The sequence below is a fragment of the Wyeomyia smithii genome, chromosome 3, assembly GCF_029784165.1.
Source record: "Wyeomyia smithii strain HCP4-BCI-WySm-NY-G18 chromosome 3, ASM2978416v1, whole genome shotgun sequence".
NCBI lineage: Eukaryota > Metazoa > Arthropoda > Insecta > Diptera > Culicidae > Wyeomyia > Wyeomyia smithii.
In genome coordinates, this window is record NC_073696.1 from 186490680 (window position 1) to 186513681 (window position 23002).

Here is a 23002-nt window from a genome sequence, read left to right on the forward strand (position 1 = left end):
ACTATGGTCGTATGCTGACTGGGAAGGGGGTCGTACGCGGCTGTAACCCCATATTAGGGGCGGCGTACAAAAGCGTCTGACCCGGAGCGGGTGGCTGAATTATGGAATGCTGTATCCCGCCAGCTACCCTTAAGATGGCAGCCCCATCAGCAGGATGTAGGTATCGCGACCCTGGTAAAGTAGCTTACCGAAACCTTTTTTCAACCATGAACAACTAATTTAGAAAAACGGAACGGTTTAATCGGCAGAGAACTAGGCTACGAACACGGAAAAAGATTAAGGTAAACGATTGGGAATTGGGTACTTGGAATGTCCGATCTCTCAATGAACCGGAGCGGGCTGGCTTGCTTGCTCGAGAACTACAGCGGCAGGGAGTCGAAATCGCAGCGATTCAGGAGGTTCGGTGGCCAAATTCCGGAGAAAGGGAATTCCGTGCAGTAGACCCTATTGCACGCACTTCTTTAAAGTACCACATCTACTACAGTGGCAGCAAAGCAGCGGAACGGGGCGTCGGTTTCGTAATGCTGGGAAATCAAAAAACAAGAGTCATCCGGTGGAGGCCCGTAATTGACCGTATATGAGTGTTGAGGATTAAGGGCAAATTCTTCAACTACAGTTTACCTACGCACCGACAAACGACAAATCCGATGAAGTCAAAGATGAGTTCTATGACAAGCTTGCGCGAATCTATGACAAGTGCCCAAAACACGACGTAAGAGTCGTCATCGGAGACGCAAACTCCCAGGTTGGGAGGGAAGAATTCTTCCGTCTGGTCATTGTAAGACATAGCCTCCACTCGTCAACCAATGAAAACGGCCTGAGGCTGATAACCATTGCCGCGGCCAGGGGAATGACCATATGTAGCTCCTATTTTCCACGGTTGAATATTCGTAAGCATACCTGAAGGCATCCAAATGGAGAAGCCTGCTCACAGATCGATCACGTACTGATTGACGGTCGGCACTTTTCGGATGTTACTGATGTTAGGTCTTTTCGGGGATCAAACATTGACTCTGACCATTATCTCGTCGTTTGTAAGATCCGCGCACGGTTGTCGAACTCGCTGAGATCTCGCACAGAGAGGACGACGAGTTTCAACATTCAGCGGTTGAAAGCTGATGGTGTGGCAGTAGAATACGCCAGTGAGCTGGATCAACGGATCGCAGAACAGCAGGAGGAAGGACTAGAAGACATAAATGGGCTGTGCAGCAGTATCCACGGCGTCATCGAAACGACTGCGAGAGAGGTGGTAGGTACGACGCGTGGAAGATAGCCTGATGGCTGGTACGATGCCGAGTGCTAGAGAGCGACAGATGAGAAGAACCGTGCCAGGAGCCGCATGCTCACTGCGGCTACGCGTCAGAACAGAGAGAGGTACAGGGTGGCAAGAGCTGCCGAAAATAGAACCCATCGTCGGAAGAAGTGCGAGTACGAGGAGCAGGTGCTCGCCAGCGTAGAGGACAGTTATGCTCAAAATGACGTGCGGAGATTCTATAGAACTGTCAACAGAGTCAGAAGCAGGAATTTTCCTGTGCCGGTCATGTGTAATGACAAGGACGGCAACCTGCTTACTGATAGACCGACGGTTGCAGCCAGGTGGAAGGAGCATTTTCAGGCGCTATTGAACGGTGAGGAGCCGGATGAGCAGAGCAGAAACAGGATTACGATTATGAGTGACGAACAAGCTGTGGAGCCACCAACACAGGAGAAGGTAGAAAAGCCGATTAGTGAGCTGAAAAATGGCAAGGCCGCTGGGAAGGACGGTATCCCGGCCGAACTTCTAAAAGCGGGAAGCGAGCGGCTGTACTATGCGATCCACCAGATAATACTATGGATCTGGGCGGGTGAACAAATACCGAACGACTGGTTGGAAGGCCTCATATGCCCTATCTATAAGAAGGGCCATCGATTGGATTGTGGCAACTATCGAGGCATAACGTTGCTCAACTCCGCATATAAAGTGCTCTCCCGTATCCTGTTCTTCGGATTGAGACCGTTAACGGAGTCCTTTGTTGGCGAATACCAGGCTGGTTTTCGACAGGAGCATTCCACGGCGGATCAAATCTTCACCCTACGACAGATCCTCGATAAGTTCCGGGATTACAACTTACCGACTCACCATCTGTTTGTGGACTTCAGGACGGCATACGACTCAGTTAAAAGAAACGAGCTGTGGCAGATCATGCTGGAACACGGTTTCCCTACGAAACTAATTAAGCTGAGTCGTATGACGCTAGAGGGATCAAAATCGTGCGTGCGGATAGCTAGCGAGACATCAGCCGCGTTCGTAACGTTGGATGGACTGAAACAGGGGGATGCGATCTCTAACTTACTATTCAACATCGCCATTGAAGGTGCAGTACGAAGAGCAAACGTGGAAAGAAAAGATACGATCATCACGAAATCTCTCATGCTTCTTGGTTTTGCGGACGACATCGATATCATCAGTATCAACCGTAAGGCCGCGGAGGAGGAGGAGGCCTTCGTACCTTTTAAAGGAGAAGCAGCGAGATTGGGACTTGTCATTAACCCTGCCAAAACGAAGTACATGGTAGCTGGCAGAGAGCGTGGGAGTCCCCGTGGTGTTGGTGGTGAGGTGGAGATAGATGCGGAACGATTTGTAGTGGTTGACGAATTCGTTTATCTTGGTACGCTTGTGACATGTGACAACGATATGAGCCGTGAAGTGGAACGACGAGTTTCACCTGCGAACAGAGCCTTCTACGGACTACAGAACCAGCTAAGGTCCCGTAGATTGCAAACTCGCACAAAACTAGCGCTGTATAGGACGCTGACACTCCCGGTGGCCCTTTACGGACATTAAGCATGGACGCTGAAGGAAGCTGATCGATGACTGCTCGGAATTTTCGAGTGTAAAGCTCTGCGATCGATACTTTGCGGTAAATTGGAAGACGGAGTGTGGCGCAGACGCATGAATCACGAGTTGTATCAGGTATACAAACATGCTGATATAGTGAAGGTAATACAGCGGGGCAGGCTTCAGTGGGCTGGACATGTAGCCAGGATGCCTGACAAGAGGGCCGCCAAAACTATCTTCAGTAGAGAACCAGGAGGAGGCCGTCGGCTCCGTGGTAGGCCTTACACGCGGTGGATGTGCGCGGTGGAAGAAGATGCACGATCTGCTGGTGTACGAGGAGACTGGAGAGCAGCTGCCCAAGACAGAAGAAGCTGGACATCTCTAATTCGTTCGACCCTAGACCGGTGAACGGTCCGTTAGCCAACAAAGTGAAGTAAAGTAGTTTAAGATTCACAAAAATCTAATTGTTTTCTCATTATTACTTATTCTATTTCGAGTAGCGTGGTGAAGGTGTAAAATAATGTGGCCTCCGGATGTCGGCCGAGTTAGTAAGGACGACAAAGTAACTATCTCTTTTTGTTCACACTTGCCATGGGCTTAGAGACACATATAATAGAATTTTTTCTGAATCACAACGTTTAAAGAGGTTCATTTTCTTAACGATAACTAACCTTTGCTGTAAAATTTATTGAATTGCAGAACGTTAACCAGTTTCTGTCGACGATCTGACTAATAATCTAATTTGGTTGAATTTGAATGCCACTGGCTCTCTACATTACTTCTCAAAAGTGTCAACAAAATTAATTACTTGAAAAAGGACAAAATTGTTATTTACAATTTTCCGAGAACAATTAATCCGTTAGGACTTTGTATTGACATAAATCAAATTCACTGAGCTGAGTATCTATTGATGATAAAAACTATTTCTAGAGCCAAAACGGTCTGTTTGACCAGTAGAGTGTCTTCGGCCAATTTGCATATAATACTGTCAGTGCAAAGTTTCAGTGATGCCAACTGAAAAGTTCACAAAATTTATTACATATTGCTTAGAATTGCTTTTCACTTTTCGGATTAAATTTTTTAGTAAGTTAGTGATATTTCTTTTTATTGTTTGTCATGACACAATATTTATCATAATACATCGAGAAATTGCAAACCGTATACAAAGCGACAGCTCAATTTAAACAAAAATTAGAAAACGAATGACCTCAAACGAAAAAAAAAATCTATATACGAGTTCATGAAGTCTAACCAGTCCTGCACCCTTTTGCACCCGTCAACACAAAGAAATCGATATCATTTCGGAGGAGACCTTTCTCTGTCATCGTGTGGTTGAACGTGCTCCTTCGTTCCACCGAGTAGATCCTTTCAGCAGGGTATTTTTCCTCTATTCATAACATGTGTTTAAGTAATATCAATAAATCTGCGGCACACTCAATTGAACAGCCAGCTAGCGTGGAAATTGATACAACTTATTGTCTCAGAATTATGGTTCATTCATAATTCATGGCAGTGCTCTGCTGTCGTTGCTTATTTCGTTGTCGTATATCTCATGACTATGTATGCCGATCGGGTCAGGACGGGAGTATATTTAAGATTTATTAAATCTTTGTTCAATCTGTTATATGCGCTTTGCTTTGTCCTGCCTGATAAATGTTTCGATCTTTCGGATTGATTGTTTGATTTGCCAGATCCTGTGTTCAAGGCATGTATTAGACATAGAAACAATTGATTTTCGTATTGTACTCAATTGTGTGGGGAACAGTGACTGGTTGGCACTTTCGCTCAGTTCGATTAAACGTAAATAAATTCATCACTGTTTGTGTGACGCTTGTCATTTTGAACCGTGTTTGAATATTCAACAAAAGAGGTCACCCCCGGAAAACCATTTGCAGAGTAGACCTACTTTTCGGATGGGTTCCATTGCCAAATAATTCTTACAAGACAGCTGCTGAAAAGAAAAAAAAAAAACCGGCAGTTGTCCATCGTATCGTCGGTCCCACAGTTCACTCCTTCCCACCTTCCTTTGAACTTCCACACTCAGAATTCACGGACGAGCTTTTTGTGATGACAAAGAGCATGGCAGCCGAAGCTTCCGTTGCCATTATTTCACCACCCGAAGGAATGGAAAAGTCGTGACGGCATGCTTCCGTTCATGACCCTCAACCGTAAGCAAATAGTTTCGCCAGTTCGTGGTTATCAGAAAAAAATGACCGGTTTAAATAAACGGAATGAGAACCATAAAGAAAAGAATATTTGAACTGTCCACTTGAATAATTTGTTTTTAGCGATAACGTATAAATTGTCAAAGCCCTATGAAATTACTATTTTTGTTTCTTATCATTCATCAGTCGAAGCTCAATATGGATCTACGATATGAATAAATATATACTCTGATTTAATTAATATTTCTGTAGCGTGTGTAGAATCCAAACTAAAACATTCGGCTAACTAATTTACCTGTAAGCACGATTGGCGTAGAAACTTTGCGATCAAAAATGGTATTATTATTGTTATATAACTGCAACATCATTTGATGCAATATGGTTTGTTTCCTCTTTTTCCGGCTCTCGTACCGAAAAGTACGCAGAAGATAATCTCGATGTTTTAAACCGGGGTAATTTTATCCAACAACTTCATCCTGCACAAAACAGGATCATTGGATGCGGAACATTCTACATCGCCTCCAGGTCCGGAACCTGCTGTGGTCGTCTCTCGTTCATCTCTCACTGAGCTGACCCGCTGTGCCGTTTCGCATTTTCGTGGATAATTTATTCCTGCAGCATGCTAGCAATAAATATATTTTATTATTTTTCCCATGTTTTCAAAAATTGGCTGCTTTCTCTCATCGCTTTGACCCGGAGTTGCTTACACCCATGTATGAAGAGGCGAAACGTGTATAGCCATAGCCAACATTGTGCCATGTCGTGGAATATCTATTCCCTCGAGCTGACCGCTGCGCTGCGATCGCACAAATGCATGTGTCACCATCTTTGCAAATGTTTGTGCACGTTTTATCATATTAAATAAATTTTAGATAACAGATTGGCCGGGGAACAAACAAGACATGGGAATGAAATGATCCAGACCTTCCCGTGCATTAGCGCAAAAGAGGAAATGAAAAATGGAGAAAAGTCGTGTTGATTTAGTTATCGTCCGTCCGTACGTGAAAGTTCATTGATTATAAACATCATTCAAGGGAGTGTTATTTCTCTTCGATTAAATAAAGCGTTTCTGTTCTGTTGGTCACACCACCATCACCTTTTCGATTTTCCATCCCATTCCAATACAACATAATGGTTACTCCATGAAAAAACCTTTCATTCGGAACATCCTTATTTACGCAGCCGTTCGTTTTCCCATATCTGTCCTTTTTTTTCGCTTTCCATTCCGACTCGAACAGGCCATCAAGCACGCTGACATATTAATTTAAGTGGGAAAATATGAAACTGGCAATGACGTTGGGCGGGCCTCCCTCTGCGTAGGCTGCATTATCTCCCCACAGTTCCGGCATATTTTGGGATCATTTCATATCAGTGAACCGGATTAAGGGACAAACTGTTGGAATCGAGTGCCGCCAGCAGTAGGCCTGCCAGTGTAATATGCGATTGTGACAAAACCCTGCAGTCCCGAGGGTGCAGTGCACTTCTTTGCTGTGTACTTTTCTACGTTGTGCATCCTGTGGCGAGCATTCAAATGTTGGGCCGCAAAGCTGGACCCAATCCAAAGGAGGCGTGAAGTCAGATTTCGGCAAACACTTTTATTGATTCGGATTTTTGAAACCGTCTGATTGCAGAGTCGGGTTGCACTGTGAGATGATTGTGGTCACCAAAAATGCGGAAAAATGAAGTTTTTCATGCTAAGTTGTCAACAGTATTATTACATCTTTAGACAAGACAAATAAAACCCAGATAAAGAAAAGTAAGAGACAAAATATATCTAGAGATAAGACTTGGTATCAACCAGAGCCGGTTTAGGTGCTGGGGGACCCGGGGCTGATATTTTTGTGGGATCCTCTCTTTTCTTAAAAAAATAGAGATAAGAAAATTTTAAATCTTAAAATGACTCAACGCTTGACGAAAGTGACGAGCAAAAAAAATGTCTTCTCTATGTCTTCAAGTCTGGCTCAGGACAAAGGGAGCCCCTTGTGTCGAAAGACCCAAGGCATTTGCCCCCTTTGCCCTTTCTCAAATCCGGGCCTGGTATCAACAATCACATCAATGAGGACAAGAAAAAAGATGGATACAATGTTGAGACAAAAAACCAATACAGTTAAATCATAGAAAATGTTGACATACTCCAAAATGTTCTTGGTATAATGAAAATGCTCTTGGAAATGAGCTTAAACAACCGCACATTTCGTAGTTACTCCTCCGTGATGGATTTGAGCTAGTGAAGTTGCACAAGGATTGCCCCTGATGACTAATTTGGGATCTTCAATGTACAATAAATCAATGGCTTTCTCTTTGTATAGCTCAATAACAGTGCCGGCTATGTTAGAAAAGGAAAGAAGGAAGTGTTACAAAAGTTGTTATCAAAAACCGAGTCTACTTCTGCATCTCTAACGACTATAATCGAAAGAAAGGTTACTTTGACACCGTGGAAAGAGACCTCTTCACGCTTATATATAGATTCTACTGCTCTTTTTTCCGGTTGGTAAACGGCTGGGCAGTGCGTAACAGCAGTACACCCGTACTAGTTGCCATAAAATAGACTCCATTGTGGTCCAAAGCAGGATTCCCGTCAACTCCTATCCCTAACTCCACGTGGTACTGACTGAGATACGAGCAACCAAGAGAAAATCGGTGAGCCGTTGGGAGCTTGGTCGTATGCTGACAGGGAGGGGGAGCTGTTCTTCTAGGAAGGAAGCTTACCTGAGCATCTGTTATCCATGCTAGAAGCGGCTCAAACAGCGTCTGATCCGGAGTGGACGGCTGAACTATAAAATGCGGTGTCGTGTGATCAAGTGGCAGGCGATCATCGACAAGTTGTGTTTGTTGAGAATAAAGGCGGTTCTACAGCTATAGTATCCTCGGTATGAAAGATATATACAGGGTGACAAAAAAGTCCGGTCACACAGGAAAATCTCAATATTTCAAAAAATAAGAAGAAAATCTGAATCTGGCTTTCATAGCTTTATTCAGTAACTCATAAAGATACTTCACAGACGATATCTCGGAATTACACCACCTTTCTCTGATCGAACCAGCTTCAGACGTCTCGGAAAGTCGTCGCAAGCGGCGCGCACGTGCTCCATCGGCATCTCGTCCCAGATTTTCGTGATAACTCGCTTGAATTGCTCCAAATTTGTAATTTTATAGTCGTTCAGCTTCGACATCATGTATCCCCACACGAAATAATCCAGTGGATTCAGATCCGGAGACGGCGGATTCTTCGAAATGAAATCGGTCAAGTTTTCCTCACACCACGCCTGAACAACCTTTGCGGTGTGGGATGGGGCGCCATCTTGCTGGAAGCAGTAGTAATCGTCTTCAAACAAAAGTTTAGTTTGAGGCAGAACATTTTTATCCAAAACCGTGTTCAGGTAGTACGCTGCGTCGATTTTCACCCCTTTCTCGATAAAAATAAGAAGCAGTTTACCTCTCTTGCAAATGGCTCCGCAAACCATCACTGATGTCTTATTTTGGAACCGGGAAACGTTCAGCTTGTCCGCAGGAGCTTGCTGGAGGCTCACACTCCAAACTCGATCATTTTAGCGATTGACTGTTTGCTCCAAAACGAACAGCTTCTCGTCCGAAAAAATAATCTCGTCATATGCGCGCCAACCCAGCAACTCCCGCGACCGTTGGTACCTCTTGTCCTTTGTAGCTTTGGTAACCATGAACCACCTGTTTTTTGTACGGTGTAAGTTTTAAATCCTTGCGCGGAAGCAGGTGGATTGATTCTCGGTTCATTTTAAGGTTTCTGGCCAGCTTCCGTGCAGATTGGGCGGGATTCCGGCGAATCCGGTCTCGTATAATCTTTTTCAGCCTTGGAGTTCTCACAGACCTTGGTCGTCCAGATCGTGCCTTGTCCTTGGTGCCTCCAGTCTCTAGGTACCGATTTATTGTCCGGTACACGAATTTCCGGTTGATTCCGAGCGGTTTTAGGTGTTTGAATATGTGTCCGAGTTTGTACCCTTTCACATATTCAGCGATAACAGCTGCTCTTAACTCTGCCATGGCTCACAACTCAATGTGAACAAACTACACAGAAACGAAACTCTGCCACTTTGGGCAGCAAAGTTAACCCTTTCATTTGACATATAGATGGCACCAGAGAGATGCGACGTGTAGGCTACAGGCGACCCCAAAAAAATGTGGCCGGACTTTTTTGTCACCGTGTACAAGCCGGTAATCGGCCCACACAGCCTGCACACCGTGACGATCACCAACGGCCAGCGATGCGTAAACTTCGAAGCTTCCCGAGGACTGTCAGTTCGAAAAACCTTCTTTCCCCAAAAGGATATCCACAAAACCACATGACCGAGTTCTCATCAGTTCTTCTCAGTCATTACAAACGTACACACTAATCGCGATGCGGATATTTGCTCGGACCACTACTTTGTTGCGGTATCCTTGCTCTCAAAATTGTCGACCGTATACCACGCGTGACATCGCCGAGCCTCACGGCTCAACATCAAGCGGCTCCGGGACCCCCAGACTGCGGAGAATGTGCAGTCTGGGAATAGCTTGAAACGTACTACCCACGGCCTAGAGGCTTGGCGCATCAACTCTCGAGGACGGCTGGTATGACGAAGAGTGCGAGGCAGCGATGAATGAGAAGAACCGGACCTAGACGATATACCTGGGCAGATCAACGAGAGAGAACAAGGGCAATTACAAACGGACACGAAACGACAAGACCAAGATTCTCAGACAAAAGCAGCGCCAGCAAGAGGATTGTGAATATGAGGAGCTGGAGCAATTGTACCGTGCCAATTACGCGGAAGTTCTATGAGATAGTAAACCAGTCGCGCATAGTCTATGTGCCGCAAGCCGACATGTGCAACGACGCGGATGGGAACCTTCTCACGGATGCTAGCGGGGTGGTCGACAGGTGCAAGGATCACTTTGATGAACACCTGAATGGCGATACAGCAAACAGAAGCGGAGCAGGAACTGGCCTAGAAGCACCAGCAGCAGATGACCGAGTACCAGCCTCCGATGTTCATGAAGATCTCTATGAGATCGGTAAGCTGAAGAACAACAAAGCCGCAGACAAGGACGGACTGCCAAGAGAGCTCTTTAAATATCGGGGAGAGGCGCTTGTTGAAGCGCTACAATGGGTCATCGGATTTGGGAGGAGAAAAACTGCCAGACGAGTGCACACCTGGTGTAAGTGAATAGGTTGCAGTGGACCGGTTACGCCGTAAGGATACCGGACGACAATCCTGTGAAATCATTTCTCTTCAGCAATCCTGCCGGCTCCAGAAATAGAGGGCACAACGTGCACGATGGCTCGACTAGATCTTGCAGGTGATGCTGGCGAAACACAGCCCAGAACTGAGCAACATGGCGACAACTGCTTGATACATCACGAGGCACCACGTCTGATTGGTAAGGTAAGGTACTGCTCTTCTTTACCGAGTCTTATCCTGCCAAGTATCGGCAATTATAATTGCATGGGGAAGTATTGTGTGTGACTTCTGAAAATTGGTGTGAGGGAAGAGAGAAAGCCTGAGAATAAACCCATGCGTCAAAGTCCCTCTGACACCGAACAGTTCTACTAAGATTCACATTCATGTCGCATGTGAAAGCGAACTCGAAAGCGTAACCTTGAGATAACGAGCTCACCTATGCACAATAAAGATGCTATTAGAAATATTGCAATACAGAAGGGGTATCCAGTGAATGAGGCGGTAATAATTCGTACGTTATGGAAACTTTTTGAAAGAATATGATTGAGACAATGATCATAAACGGCTTTCAGTTTGCTTAAATATTGGTATTTCCGCAAGCATGGTGACACATAGAGGCTGAAAAACGATGGGTATTATATTATAATACGACCAGCAATAGTGCGCGAGAGGTGTTGGGCAAGAAGTGCACCACGTAATTTGATGCAGAATGTCAAGAGAAGACAGGCGAGAAAAACCGCACCCGGGCTCATACGATGGTGGCAGTAAATCATGTGTCACGCCAGATGAAGGAGAGGTACCAGAAGGATAGAGCGGTCGAAAAGAGTACTACTAACGGGAACGATCTCTTGCAGAGGCACGACTATGAAGGAATCAAGAACCAGATTGCCAATCTCTGTCATGTGCAACGACGAAAGATAACTTGATAACCGATAAGACACTGTTGGGCATGCTTTGGTTGTCGACTGAAACTGGAGATGAGTTAAAAAGGATAGACAAGGGATCTGCCAAACTTGGACGAAGACAGTGAAGCTTGTATGTAATCCCACTTTTCAACGGGCTCCAGCAAAAGGGTTATGAAACTTTAATAAACAGTGTTTTCTTACTTATTCCAATTCATGTTTCTTTCGTATTGCCTCAACCATCTATCCAAATACTTCTTAAATACTTATTGAATGAGACTGATTGGATTGCTTGCTTACTAAAGAAAATCGTGAAAACCAGAAAAAAATTTGCTTTGTACAGTGAAACAGAAACCACCAGTATTCTTTTCTGGTTCTCCACCTCTGTTTAGCAATTCCCAACCCCATCTCCACGAGGTTTGATGAGCATCTGAAAGACGATGCAATAGAGCGCGAGGACGGTGTGGTAGTTGATCTTGGTGCACGAGCACAAGGCAACAGGATACCAGCCCCCGATTGCCTAAAGGTGGAGAAGGAGATTGGCTAAAAAACAATAAATCTGCTGGATTTGACCAACTACCCAGCGAGCTGCTGGAATACGGTGGAGAAACACTGGTTAGAGCCGTGCGCCAGGTCATTGTCAAGATTTAATTAGTTTAGATCTAGTTTTGACCTCTTTTTTAAGTATTTTAAAGTACGGTTCAAAGTTGAACTTTCTGTCCAAAGTGATTCCCAAGATTTTAATATTTTTGCGGTAAGTAAGTTTGGTATCTCTAATGGTGATAGTTCGCCTCCACGGATGGTGCTTTTCAGGCAAATATGACTGAAGCAGCATTTTTCAAGGCTTAATTGGAATCCGACGCTTGAGGCCCATTTGTCGATAACTTTAATGCTGGTCTGAAGTTTTTTCCGAATTCTGTAGGTACTTTTTCCTGTTACCACAAGGACAATGTCATCGGCATAAACCAACGGGTAAACTCCAGCAGTGAGAATGTCGAAAATATCGTTGATGGCAACAAGAAAGAGTGTGACAGCCAGTACAGCACCCTGAGGCACTCCTTTCTTTTCGATTTTGGTAGGAGACAGTGACCCTCCCACAGCAACTTAGAAAGTTCTATCTCCTAGAAACCCCTGGATAAACTTTCCCATGTTTCCCCTCAGCCCATGGTTATAGAGTTTTTCAAGAACCCGATGTTTCCAAACCCTGTTATATGCTTTGTTCAAGTCTAGAGCAGCAATGTCGACGTGATCTCCGTCTTGTAATGCTTGATCAATAATACTGCCAAGAGCTGTGAAATATGTACCAGTACCCTTTCCCCGACGGAAAGCAAATTGTCGGTGATCAAGAAGCTCGTTACTTTCCAAGAAGGATACAAGTCGCCTGTTGATCATTTTTTCTGCTATTTTAGCCATTCAACTGGTCAGGCTGATAGGACGATAGTCGGAGGCGATGTGGGAAGATTTCCACGGTTTAGGTAAGGGGACAATTATGCTACGGCGCCATTCAGCGGGGTACACCCCATTGGACTATAATTCGTTAATAGTTTGTAGCAGAGCAACCTTGCCTTTCAGTGATAGATTGCGTAACATCGGGTAACCAATGTTATCTGGCCCAGCGGATTTCCCTTTCACGCTGCTTAGCGCTTATAGAAGTTCCATCATTGAAAATTGTTTGTTTTAATCTCTATCATTGTTATCATTCTCATTTAAAATCAATTATATGAGCTTCTGTGGAAACTTTTTTTCTTAAAAAGTTAAGGGAATAACTATCGTCAGAGGATAAATCTTCGAATAAATTCGCTAAGATATCGGCAACTTCAACTGGCGAACTAGTGAGGGTTCCATCTTCTCTAGTAAGGGACATCCCTTTCTGTCGCCTTTTACCAGCTTGCGAGTTAATACGACGCCAAGTGTCAGAAATTGAAACACTTGTGTCGATGCCATAGAGAAAATTTTCCCAGCTTGTGATTTTGGCATTTTTAATTACAGATCTACATTCATTACGAGCATTTTTGAATGCTGTTACTCTCTCAGTCAAAAGTGAATGATTGGAGGAGGTTTTCTTGAGTTTGCGTAACTTTTTCCTTCTGTTTCGAATAGCTTTTTCTACCTGTGGGTTCCACCAATGAACAGGCTTTTTACCTGGTATTTTCGAGGTACGGGGTATATGTTCGTTGGCAGCTTGCAATATTATTGCCGTTAACTTTTCAAGAGATAAGACTCCGCCTGGTGTGATGGCATTGTCAATGCTGATTGCAAAATTATCCCAATCAGCATTTTCATACTTCCATCGTTGACGGCGCGTTGTTGTGGGAGGGGGACTTTTGAGTTTCAAGATTATGGGAAAATGGTCACTACCGTAAGTGTCATTGTTAGATTGCCAGGTGATTTTTGATATAATTTCAGCGGATGAAATCGATAGGTCAATGGCGGACCTTATCGACCCCCTGAGAAAAGTATTGGATCCATCATTAAGAATGACGCAGCCGTTGTCCTCAACGAACTCTTTAATTATGATTCCTCTTCCATTGTCCCTGTTAGAACCCAAACACTATGGTGTGCGTTGAAGTCACCGAGAATCACGTAAGGTTTGGGAAGCTGTTTAATCAGATCGGTTAGTTGCCTTTGAGCATTATTGATACCTCTTTTGGGCAGGTAGATACTTACAACGGTAACTGTAAAAGAGCCTTTAAGTTGAGCTGCAACAGCCAACAGTGTGCTGTCTATCGTGTTAACGTCATGTGGTTCGTCATTATGAATGGCCAATGCCACTGATTGGTAGCAGTTTTGACCAAATTTGTGCAACCATTAATATCGGCTACCAGCCCAAGTTGTTGGGTCGTGATTTCTTTTAAGATGTGTTTCCTGAATAGCAAGTACAGTAGGGTTGTTGGCCGTTAGGAACTGCAAGTCGTTCCATTGGTTGGTCAAACCGTTTATATTCCATTGCAAAGCAAAAATTTTATCGTCAATAAAAATGTTGCTAAAGGAGTCATCGGAAAAAGTCTTCGAGTGGTTTGTCGAAATTGAGTGTCTATTGCCTGTCTATTTGGAGATAAGTATAAGGTTGATGGGCCTTCAGAGTTCATAATCGATGTTTGGCTTGTTGCAGAGCCCACCAGAGCTCCACCCGTGGACAGGCTCGGCGAAGACCTCTCAGCGGGCAGAGAGGGTAATGGACCTGCGTAAAAGTGTTGGTTGTTCTCTGTTATTTCGACCGGGTGGTAAGAAGTGGAAGCTTCTGAGTTTGGAGAACAGGGGGGTTTGAAAGGTGTTATATCCATTGAAGATAAGATGGGGAGGGATTTTGATGTTTTGATACAGAAATGTAATAAAAATCTTCCACGTGATGATGAATCGATCAAAGATTAATCAGATATATCTTCCATGGGCTCATTTTCGTTGTTTTGGCTACCTGTTTTTGAATTGTCTTCTGATGTATCGGAGAAAATTTCGGGTGAAAAAGATCCACTCAACGGGCGGGATATTTTTATTTTGTTTGGCTTGGTGTCGATGTCAGCGTTTCTTTTATTTTTGTATTGTTCAGGATTTGGGGAATTCTGCGGACCATCGTTCTTTGATGTTCTGTCAGGCTTTTGGCTTCGAGTATTGGGGGTATTGTGGATTGGAACTTCGGATTTTTTTGACTTTCTTTGCTGTTTTGGAGCCGTTGAGTTACTGTTGGAAAGACTAAGGGGTTGATCTTGGGTGTTTGTTTGTTTGGCAGTTTCAGTATTGCTCGAGAGAATTTTTCGCAGGATTGCAATTTCCTTATCCTTGACTGCAGAGGCGTCTTTTAGCGATCTGACTTCCGCTACAAGGTCTTCAATGGTACCGTGCTTTTGGACGGTACCCAGCCTTGTTCGGATAGAGGCAGATTCGAGTTGTTTGATTCGAAGGTCTTTGTCAGCCATCTCATTTCGCATTTTTTCCAGCTCAGAGATAAGGCCGCGGATTTCTTCATTTTTACCAAAGTTTGTGACACTAGCGAAAGAACGAGAGCTGTAACGACTTTCGTAAAGCTTTCTTGCTGCCGGGTAAGAGATGCCAGAATCTATTCTGAGGTGTTGTATTTCATTTTCTTTGACATAGCAAGGACATTTCTTACTCGACAACGAATGGGACGCCGATTGCATCGAGAACAGAAGGCTGGGGCGATGCACGTATTTTCAGGACTCATAGTATGTTTTTCAGAGCAATTTCCACATATGGAGTCAGCCTGTTGGCAGCGAAGACGGGTGTGGCCGAACGACCAACATTTGTAACAAACCATTGGCGAGGGATTATAGGGCCTGGTTTTACCCAACCAAATTCAATATATTCCGGAACGACAGTCCCTTCAATCGTTAAAATCATTGTGTTAGCAGGTTCGATTCCGTTGCTACTTTTTCGAGTTATCTTTTTAACTTCTTGGACACCATAGGGTTTAAGATATTCCGCAAGTTCGTTTTCTGTAAGATCAGAGACTTCGCGACAGTTAACAACGCATCTTACTCGGTTAAGATTAGGATGGCGGCTGATTTTGATTTTCTTTCCATCTAAGAGAGACCTAAGTTCGAGAAGACGTTCGATTTGGCATGTGTTTCGAACCTTGAGAGCGTAAGATGCCCCACGATTCTCTATAAATGCACCAACAATTTTGCCACTGATAGCTTGTTCAACCGAAGCTCTCATCAAAAATGGATTCTGTGGCAGTGAGCCGCTCTCGGGTTCAAGACAAAGAACTGTGAGAGCTCCGTTCATATTATTTGGGTCCATCCAACTAGGAATGGTTCGACCCGTAAACGAGTTGTCGATCATAGTTTCAATTCCCCCACCGGGGTCGTGGAAATTTTGCGACCCGGAAGCCATGATCGGCAAAGGCCGACCACGTAATGAGGGAAAAGGTTGAGTAGCTTGTAGGTTGGTAATTTAGTTATAATTAATGAAGAGAATGCTACGCACCTTATCGGCTAAGAGAATATAAATACGCGATGAGTCACTCACCAGTGAATGGATGGTACTCACTACGAACTGGGCTCATAAAGCTGAGCTTTTACAGACAAAAGCTTTGTTCAAAGATGGTGGACGTTGCTTGATGCTTCCGAAGCAATTTGTGCGGATTGCATGAATTAGAGCATGTGGTGCTAAACTCTGTTTCCACCATTCACCAACAGCTGTTTCGTGAAAACCTCACTTTTTGCTGTCAGTTAAGATCCAATTTCAATCAAGTTCAACGACTACCTAAATTATTCACTGACGGTCCGGAGCAAGCTCAACTGACTGTAAGCCCCCCACGCACCAAAAACAATTTTGATTGTAATAGCACAGTTCACTTTGAACTGAAACTGCTGAATTAGGATCATTGGATCCTTGCTTTTTTGCTAGAAACCACTTAAATAGTGGAAACCACGTACACTGAGCCTACAGTTCAACCGGATATTACCCGGAAACACAACTTATCCCATTTTAAGTTAACTAATAAAAAAAAATTTTATTTTATGATAATGATTTTGACGAACACTTGGATATTTGAAGAGACTACCTTACATGCTAAGTACACATTTGTGTTCGATCAACCTTTTTTAACAATCTCCATCGTTGATTTATTTAAAAATCAATTGTTTATATTCGAAACGTTTTGTTTTAGCTCACGGTGTCAAAGCATTACTATTATCATAAAAATTGTTGAATTGCGGTCGGTTCAATCCTCTCATTACGATCGTAAGCATAATTTCGACCAGGCAGGAAAGCCATCAATAAATAAGTACGATCTGTACTACTGAATAGTGTTTTAAACATCGAATATTAAAGCAAGTTATACAATTTTAACTTTTTTTCACTTATTTTTCTTCCTTTTTTTTCACTTATTTTTTTTCAGCAACGTAATTTTTCATCCTCGCTGCCGACTGCGAGCTGATATTAAATCCAATTTAAAACTTGCATGGTCTTGTTGAGTGGTTTGTTGTTGGATGAGCACTAAGATTTTCTTCAAGTAGCCATGATTCTGCAGCATATGTGGTACGTTACACTGAGCCAAGATTTAGTTTTCTGAAAGTTAGGTACCTGAATTTGAAAATCTAGTAATTCAACCAGGGAAAACCAGGGGAAAGTGGTCAGGTTTTGGGCGCTTATATTTCCGTCATGTATAATCAAGTTACCGAGGGTTGGCATCAACAGATCAGAAATTCTTTCGTGTTTAATTTATGTGACGAAAACAACCTATTGTTTGAGATACACTATTTAAAATGATATTTTATCGAATGATATATAATCGAGTCTATATATAATCGAGTCCAACCAAAATACGGGTACAGTGACATTTCGATTATACCACGATTAAATGAAATCTCGCGTCATACTTTTGAAACATATTTATTTTATGTTATTTGCATGTGTTAATGAATTCATATGTTTTTGAATGTTATATTTTAAATGTTCGGTATAGTTTCAAATCTAGTAAATATTATCAAGGTGTATTTTTTTCTAGAAATAGAAGTGTTCGTATAAATCTATTTAAACAAATCACACTGTGCTATAGCGATTGAGAATTTCCTAAGTGACCTAGTGTAGGTGATAGGTATTGTTGAGTGTTACATTTGCCTATACTAGAAATTTTCCAAACACCCTCAAATTCTGAAGTTATGGTCAAAATACTGTTTTTGGATCTTAGCGCATATAATTTTCTTTAACTCAGTCATTATCAAACGATTTTTAAGTATAAAGTTGTTTAAAAAAAGATAAATAGAGCTTTTAAACTATATATAGGTTTTTAATAATATCAATAAATGTGTTGAGTTATATGAGTTTAAATCTAATATTTTAGACTTTTTCACTTTTTCAACTGAATTTGAAATTCGCCATCTAGCTTTGTAATGAAAACATAACAAATACACTGGAACTTTGAAAGTAGTTTGACGAATCAAATAAAAGAAGTTTTGTGGAAATCGGTTGATTTTTGGTTAAGTTATATATCTTTTACGAAAGTCTAGTCAAGTATTACTTGAGCGTTCACTTGAAGTTTTTCAAACACCCCAAAAATTATTAGTTATGGTCAAAACTCAGTTTTTCTACCTTAGCTCACATTTTTATGTTTAATTCGGTAATTTTTCAACTGATTTTTATATTTTGGCTGTTTTGGAAGGGTGAAAAATAAAAATTTTAAAACATATAAACATGTCCAAAAAGTTTACCTCTGTGTGATAAACAGTTTGAAATAAGGTAAGGTGATTTTTTTCTTTTCAAATTTTTTTAACTCTTTTCGCAATTTTCATACATTTTTGTGATGAACGAGCTTTGATTGCTGTGGAATTTAAAAAGTACATTTGGTGACAAACGAAAACAACTAGTGTTGTTTATGCAAATCTGTAATAATTTCGCTGAGATATGATTTGATGATTTCCATTATAATCGTATTTCATCGATTTCCATCAACAATACCGATTGTTTTCGTTTGGCACCTCAAAGAGCTTTCCAAATTCTACAACAATTGAAGCTTTTTCATTACAAAAGTGTGTGAAAAATTGCGAATATTGCGTTGACATATTCATATGTGATCGCGCACGGCCCTACGTTGTGTTCTAATTTTGCCCTTTGGCATCACGATGGGCAATCAAGGCCCAGGGAAAAGTTTTCTTTCACAGAACGAACGCAACGCACATATTCACTTAGCTTACTGTACATTTTTTTAAGACGGTACAATATTTACAACGGGGCAGCGTACCGGCGCTGCCGCCGTACGTTTATCGACTCACTGAAAATGACTAACACTGGCACTGCTGTGAAGAGCGCTTTTATAGGCTGCCTCTCGGACGGCAGCATTGTCGAGCCAGAACAAAGCTTAAAATAAGCGCGCGCAAACTAGCGTCGCTTGGTCCTCAGCTGGTCACTCACGGATGACAATAATGTCCAGCTGAGGCGGGAATTTCGGCACGAACAATATGTTCAGATAGTTCTAGTTTTCATCTTGCCAGAACAGTCAAAATAAAAAAAATCGGTTGGAAAATAACCGAATTAAATGTGAGTTAAGGTCTAAAAACTCTAAGTTTTGACTTCAACTTAAATTTGAATTGGTATTTAAAAAACTTCAAATGAACGCGCAAGTAACACTCGACCAAAGCTACAACCCACACTTAGTCACATCAGAAGCTTTTGCATTTTTTCATCATTTGTAGCAACGTGAAATAATTGTGCGATAGAAGCCAAAAACTCTGCATTTCTTAAAAATATATAACAATAATCAACCGAATTTCACAAAACTAATTTCATTTGGTTCGAAATTGAATATACTTTCAAATTTTTATTGTATTTGTGGTATTTTGCTGACAAAAAAAGACGACAAATATAAAATTGATTTGAAAAATTGTTTGTGACAGTCTAAAAAATAAGATTCAAACTCAAAAAACTCAACATGTTTTATTGATATTAGTGCAAACCTTTATTTATTTTGTAAGCTCTATTCATTGTCTTTCTAAAACTGCCAAAATATTGAATATCGGTTGATAAATGACTGAGTTAAAAAAAATTGTACGTGCTGAGGTCTTAAAAAACGTATGTTGATCATAACTTTAAATTTTAGGGGTGTTTGGAAAATTTCTAGTATGAGGGAATTTTACACTCAACAAGACCTACAACCTACACTAGATCACTTCAGAAGTCCTTTCTTTTTTTTTTTTTATTTGTAGCACAGTGTAATAAGTTTGAATGAGAAAGTCTGGGTCTGACCGCTAGGTGGATTAGTTTGAGTTTTTTATATTGTACATGCTTTCCATAACTACATAACGGAATGATGACCGAATAATGAAGGAAAATGAAACATTTCATGATGAAATACTGAAAAATGCTTTATAAAGGTGAAAAATTGTTTGCAAGAAATTTTTATTTCCCTTAAGAAGCGTTCATTTCGAAATGTTTAGGAGAATATGAGATAACAGTTTCATATTTTAGAATAATAAAGTTAAAAAAATCTAAGATGACCGCTTTTTAAAATCAATTTTTTGCATTGTGTTTGAATTAAACTTATTCAATTCTTTGTATGAAAATCCTTGACCACCTTCCAGTTCTCTCGTCATTATTATATTAAGATGCATCTTATTCTAACGATTCAAATGCAAGTCTAAAAAAATTCTAAAATAGAGTATTAAAAATTACTCAGTTCAGTAGAGTCTACAGACCCGCAAAGTTATATTAACTTCTGAGGGGGTGCCTACTCAGTCGAGTTGGCGCGAAATCCGTCAGAAGAAGAATCGTTCGATTGTGGTATTCCGGTCTTAAAACAAATGTTACGATTAGGAAAAAAAACGATATATTTAAACAAATCTACATCAATTTTGCTGAAAACTATTATATCAGTAAACTAGTAAGATACATTGTTTCGAAAAATGTTTTTTTTTTGATTACTTGTGGAGAAAACGTGACATGAAAATCGGTGTATTGAAAAAAGTCTAAATCGGTTCCATCATTCTTTATTACCTTATACTATTTGGAGAGGAATGAGAAAATTCCAAATGTGCATTTTACCATAGCAAATACATATGCGAAATTCATTAAAAAAATATAAGTTTTAATGGGATGTAAATTGATGGAGCCGCCTGGTAGTGCAAGACATATAAACAACCATGCGCCCACATACTTTTTTTTCGAACCTAACGAGTTGCAAACCATTTCCCATTTCTACTGCTGCTAATTGGCTTAGATGAATATTATTAGTTTACTTTTTTTTGGTTCAAAATATGCTACTGTTCGTTTGACTCAGCAATACGTGTGCCTTGCTAAAGCGCCCCCTGAACAGTCGACGATTGGTCACTGGCTGGTAAATGGTGGCAGCACAGAAATAATGGTTTGCGTAAGCGGATTTTAATGTTTTAATTATTTTCTGCGTATATATGTGAGGGTTTTTATTACCGGCGGGAAGCTTTGGTGGGTTCGACTCGTTTTTTTTATCGTCTGTATTCACACGGTTTTCGAAATTACCAGTGGACATTTTAAACGTTATATTTAGCTATGAGCAGATGCGAAATGTTTTCTGTCATTCATTCCAAAGTCTTAGTTGATATATTTATAGTTGAAATAACGTCACAAACTGTAGTTTAGGTAACGACAGGCCGTAAATTTATCGCTTTCGATTCACACAATCATATGGCACTGCAATTTTATACCGATTAATCACTATTTTTGAGTTTGTGTTATTATCTTATGTTATGGAACCTTTCAAATAAAATCGAATATACGTCATGTAATGTCGTTTAGCATATGTATACATTGGCAAACCAATTCCTGTCTGTAATATTAGGTCACGAAATATCATTCACTCCCAGGACGATGCTTTATCATATCACCGAGTCCTGATTGAAGCTAGATGATTTATATGTGCCACATTTTCCAAATTGTTTTATTATCTGCAGTCGAGGAGAGTGGGAATACGTGCAGCTCTGTCTGAGCGCAGTTGTATGCACATAGATATCTAAGCTAAGCATGCACACGGCATGTTTCAGTATTCTCATCTTCCAAACGTATGACTGAGACTCAGTCGCTAGCCGACACACAGCAATATGGATGGCAATTGAACAGCTAGAACCGTTTTGGGTTGCTTCCAGCAGGGGGCTAACAAACTAGACAGTTGGTTAGATTGCTCATTGCATCTGATAACCGATGGATATAGATAAATTTGGCTGCTCCAAAACATATCCGTTGCTTGGACTGCGAAAAGTCACGTGGGGCAGAAACAAAGCTGTATGCGACGAAAACATGGAAATAATTGCGAGCTTGTTCCATTTTAGCGTGGATCGCAACAAATATAGTACGATGAAAACAAGCTTTCGCCACAATAAAAACATTTAGGTTTGAAAACCATAATAATTACAAAAAGCCACTCAATGAAGCCTATGAAACAATTTACTTACTTGACCATCAGGATTTTACGTCTCCCAGAATGTAGCCATTTATCCACTGCCGACAACTCAAAAAATTGCTACTTTTTATGAGCGCACCATCATCGCAGTGGTAACCCTAATGACATCATGTAGCTTACATAAATTTCATCTGCCCTCGGCCACGTGCACCGATGTTTATTATGTTCAACCCTGATGGCACACTTCTGACCGCTGTTGCTCTCTTTCGCCTTTCTTTCAGATGCTGCTGCAAGTGTCCTGGGTGCGGCACCGGGACATCCACTTGCTTACCGTCGGCCGATACACGTACACCTCCGATCAGCGATTCCGGGCGATACATCATCCCCACACAGAAGACTGGAGCCTGCAGATCAAGTATCCGCAGCACCGAGACTCGGGCATCTACGAGTGTCAGATCTCGACAACGCCGCACATGAGCCATTTCGTACATCTGAACGTAATAGGTAAGTGCGGTATGATGTATCGTTGTTCTCTCCAGATAATAACGAGTGTCCCATTTTTACTAGCCCGAAAGCCCAAAATTGTTGGCTGATAATAAACCATTCCCAACCCCTATATATAAACCGAGTTGAAAATATATTACCGACATTCTTCACGCGCTCCCATCTTTCTTGATATCACATGCGTGCGAACTTGCGCTGGTAATTGCAAATTTCTGCCGCGTGAACGTTTGAAATTAATTACACTGCTCGTACGGTTGGTTTTACGCTGTGGAAACAACGCTGATGGATGAACTGAAAATGGAGTACTGCAAGTGTAATTCGGTACGAAATTATCGCGCTTGTTACAATGAGTGGTAATTTTCCTTCCACGCTCATCCAGCCGGGCTCGAGCAGTAATTATTTAAATTGAGTAGTTGAATGAGGTAAACCGAATGCAGATCATGATATTGCATAATTATAGAGAACAAAGTTAGGAAATGAATATTGCGTTCAATAAAATCAGCCGAATCCTTCAAACATACGCACGCTCTTTAAATATTCCAGATGCACCCAAAATCACTCAAGCTTAATTAATATCATCAACGCACAAA

General features: G+C 41.6%; 1 protein-coding gene across 3 annotated transcripts in view; it reads left to right on the forward strand.

Annotated features, from left to right (window-relative positions):
• Positions 1–23002, forward strand: part of LOC129732571 (zwei Ig domain protein zig-8-like) — an 801587-nt gene that overhangs the window by 716195 nt on the left and 62390 nt on the right. For all 3 annotated transcript variants that reach the window (XM_055693546.1, XM_055693545.1, XM_055693547.1), the window contains one exon: positions 22190–22412. In XM_055693546.1, the coding sequence (XP_055549521.1) occupies positions 22190–22412 (223 nt within the window). The remainder of the gene's footprint in view (positions 1–22189; positions 22413–23002) is intronic.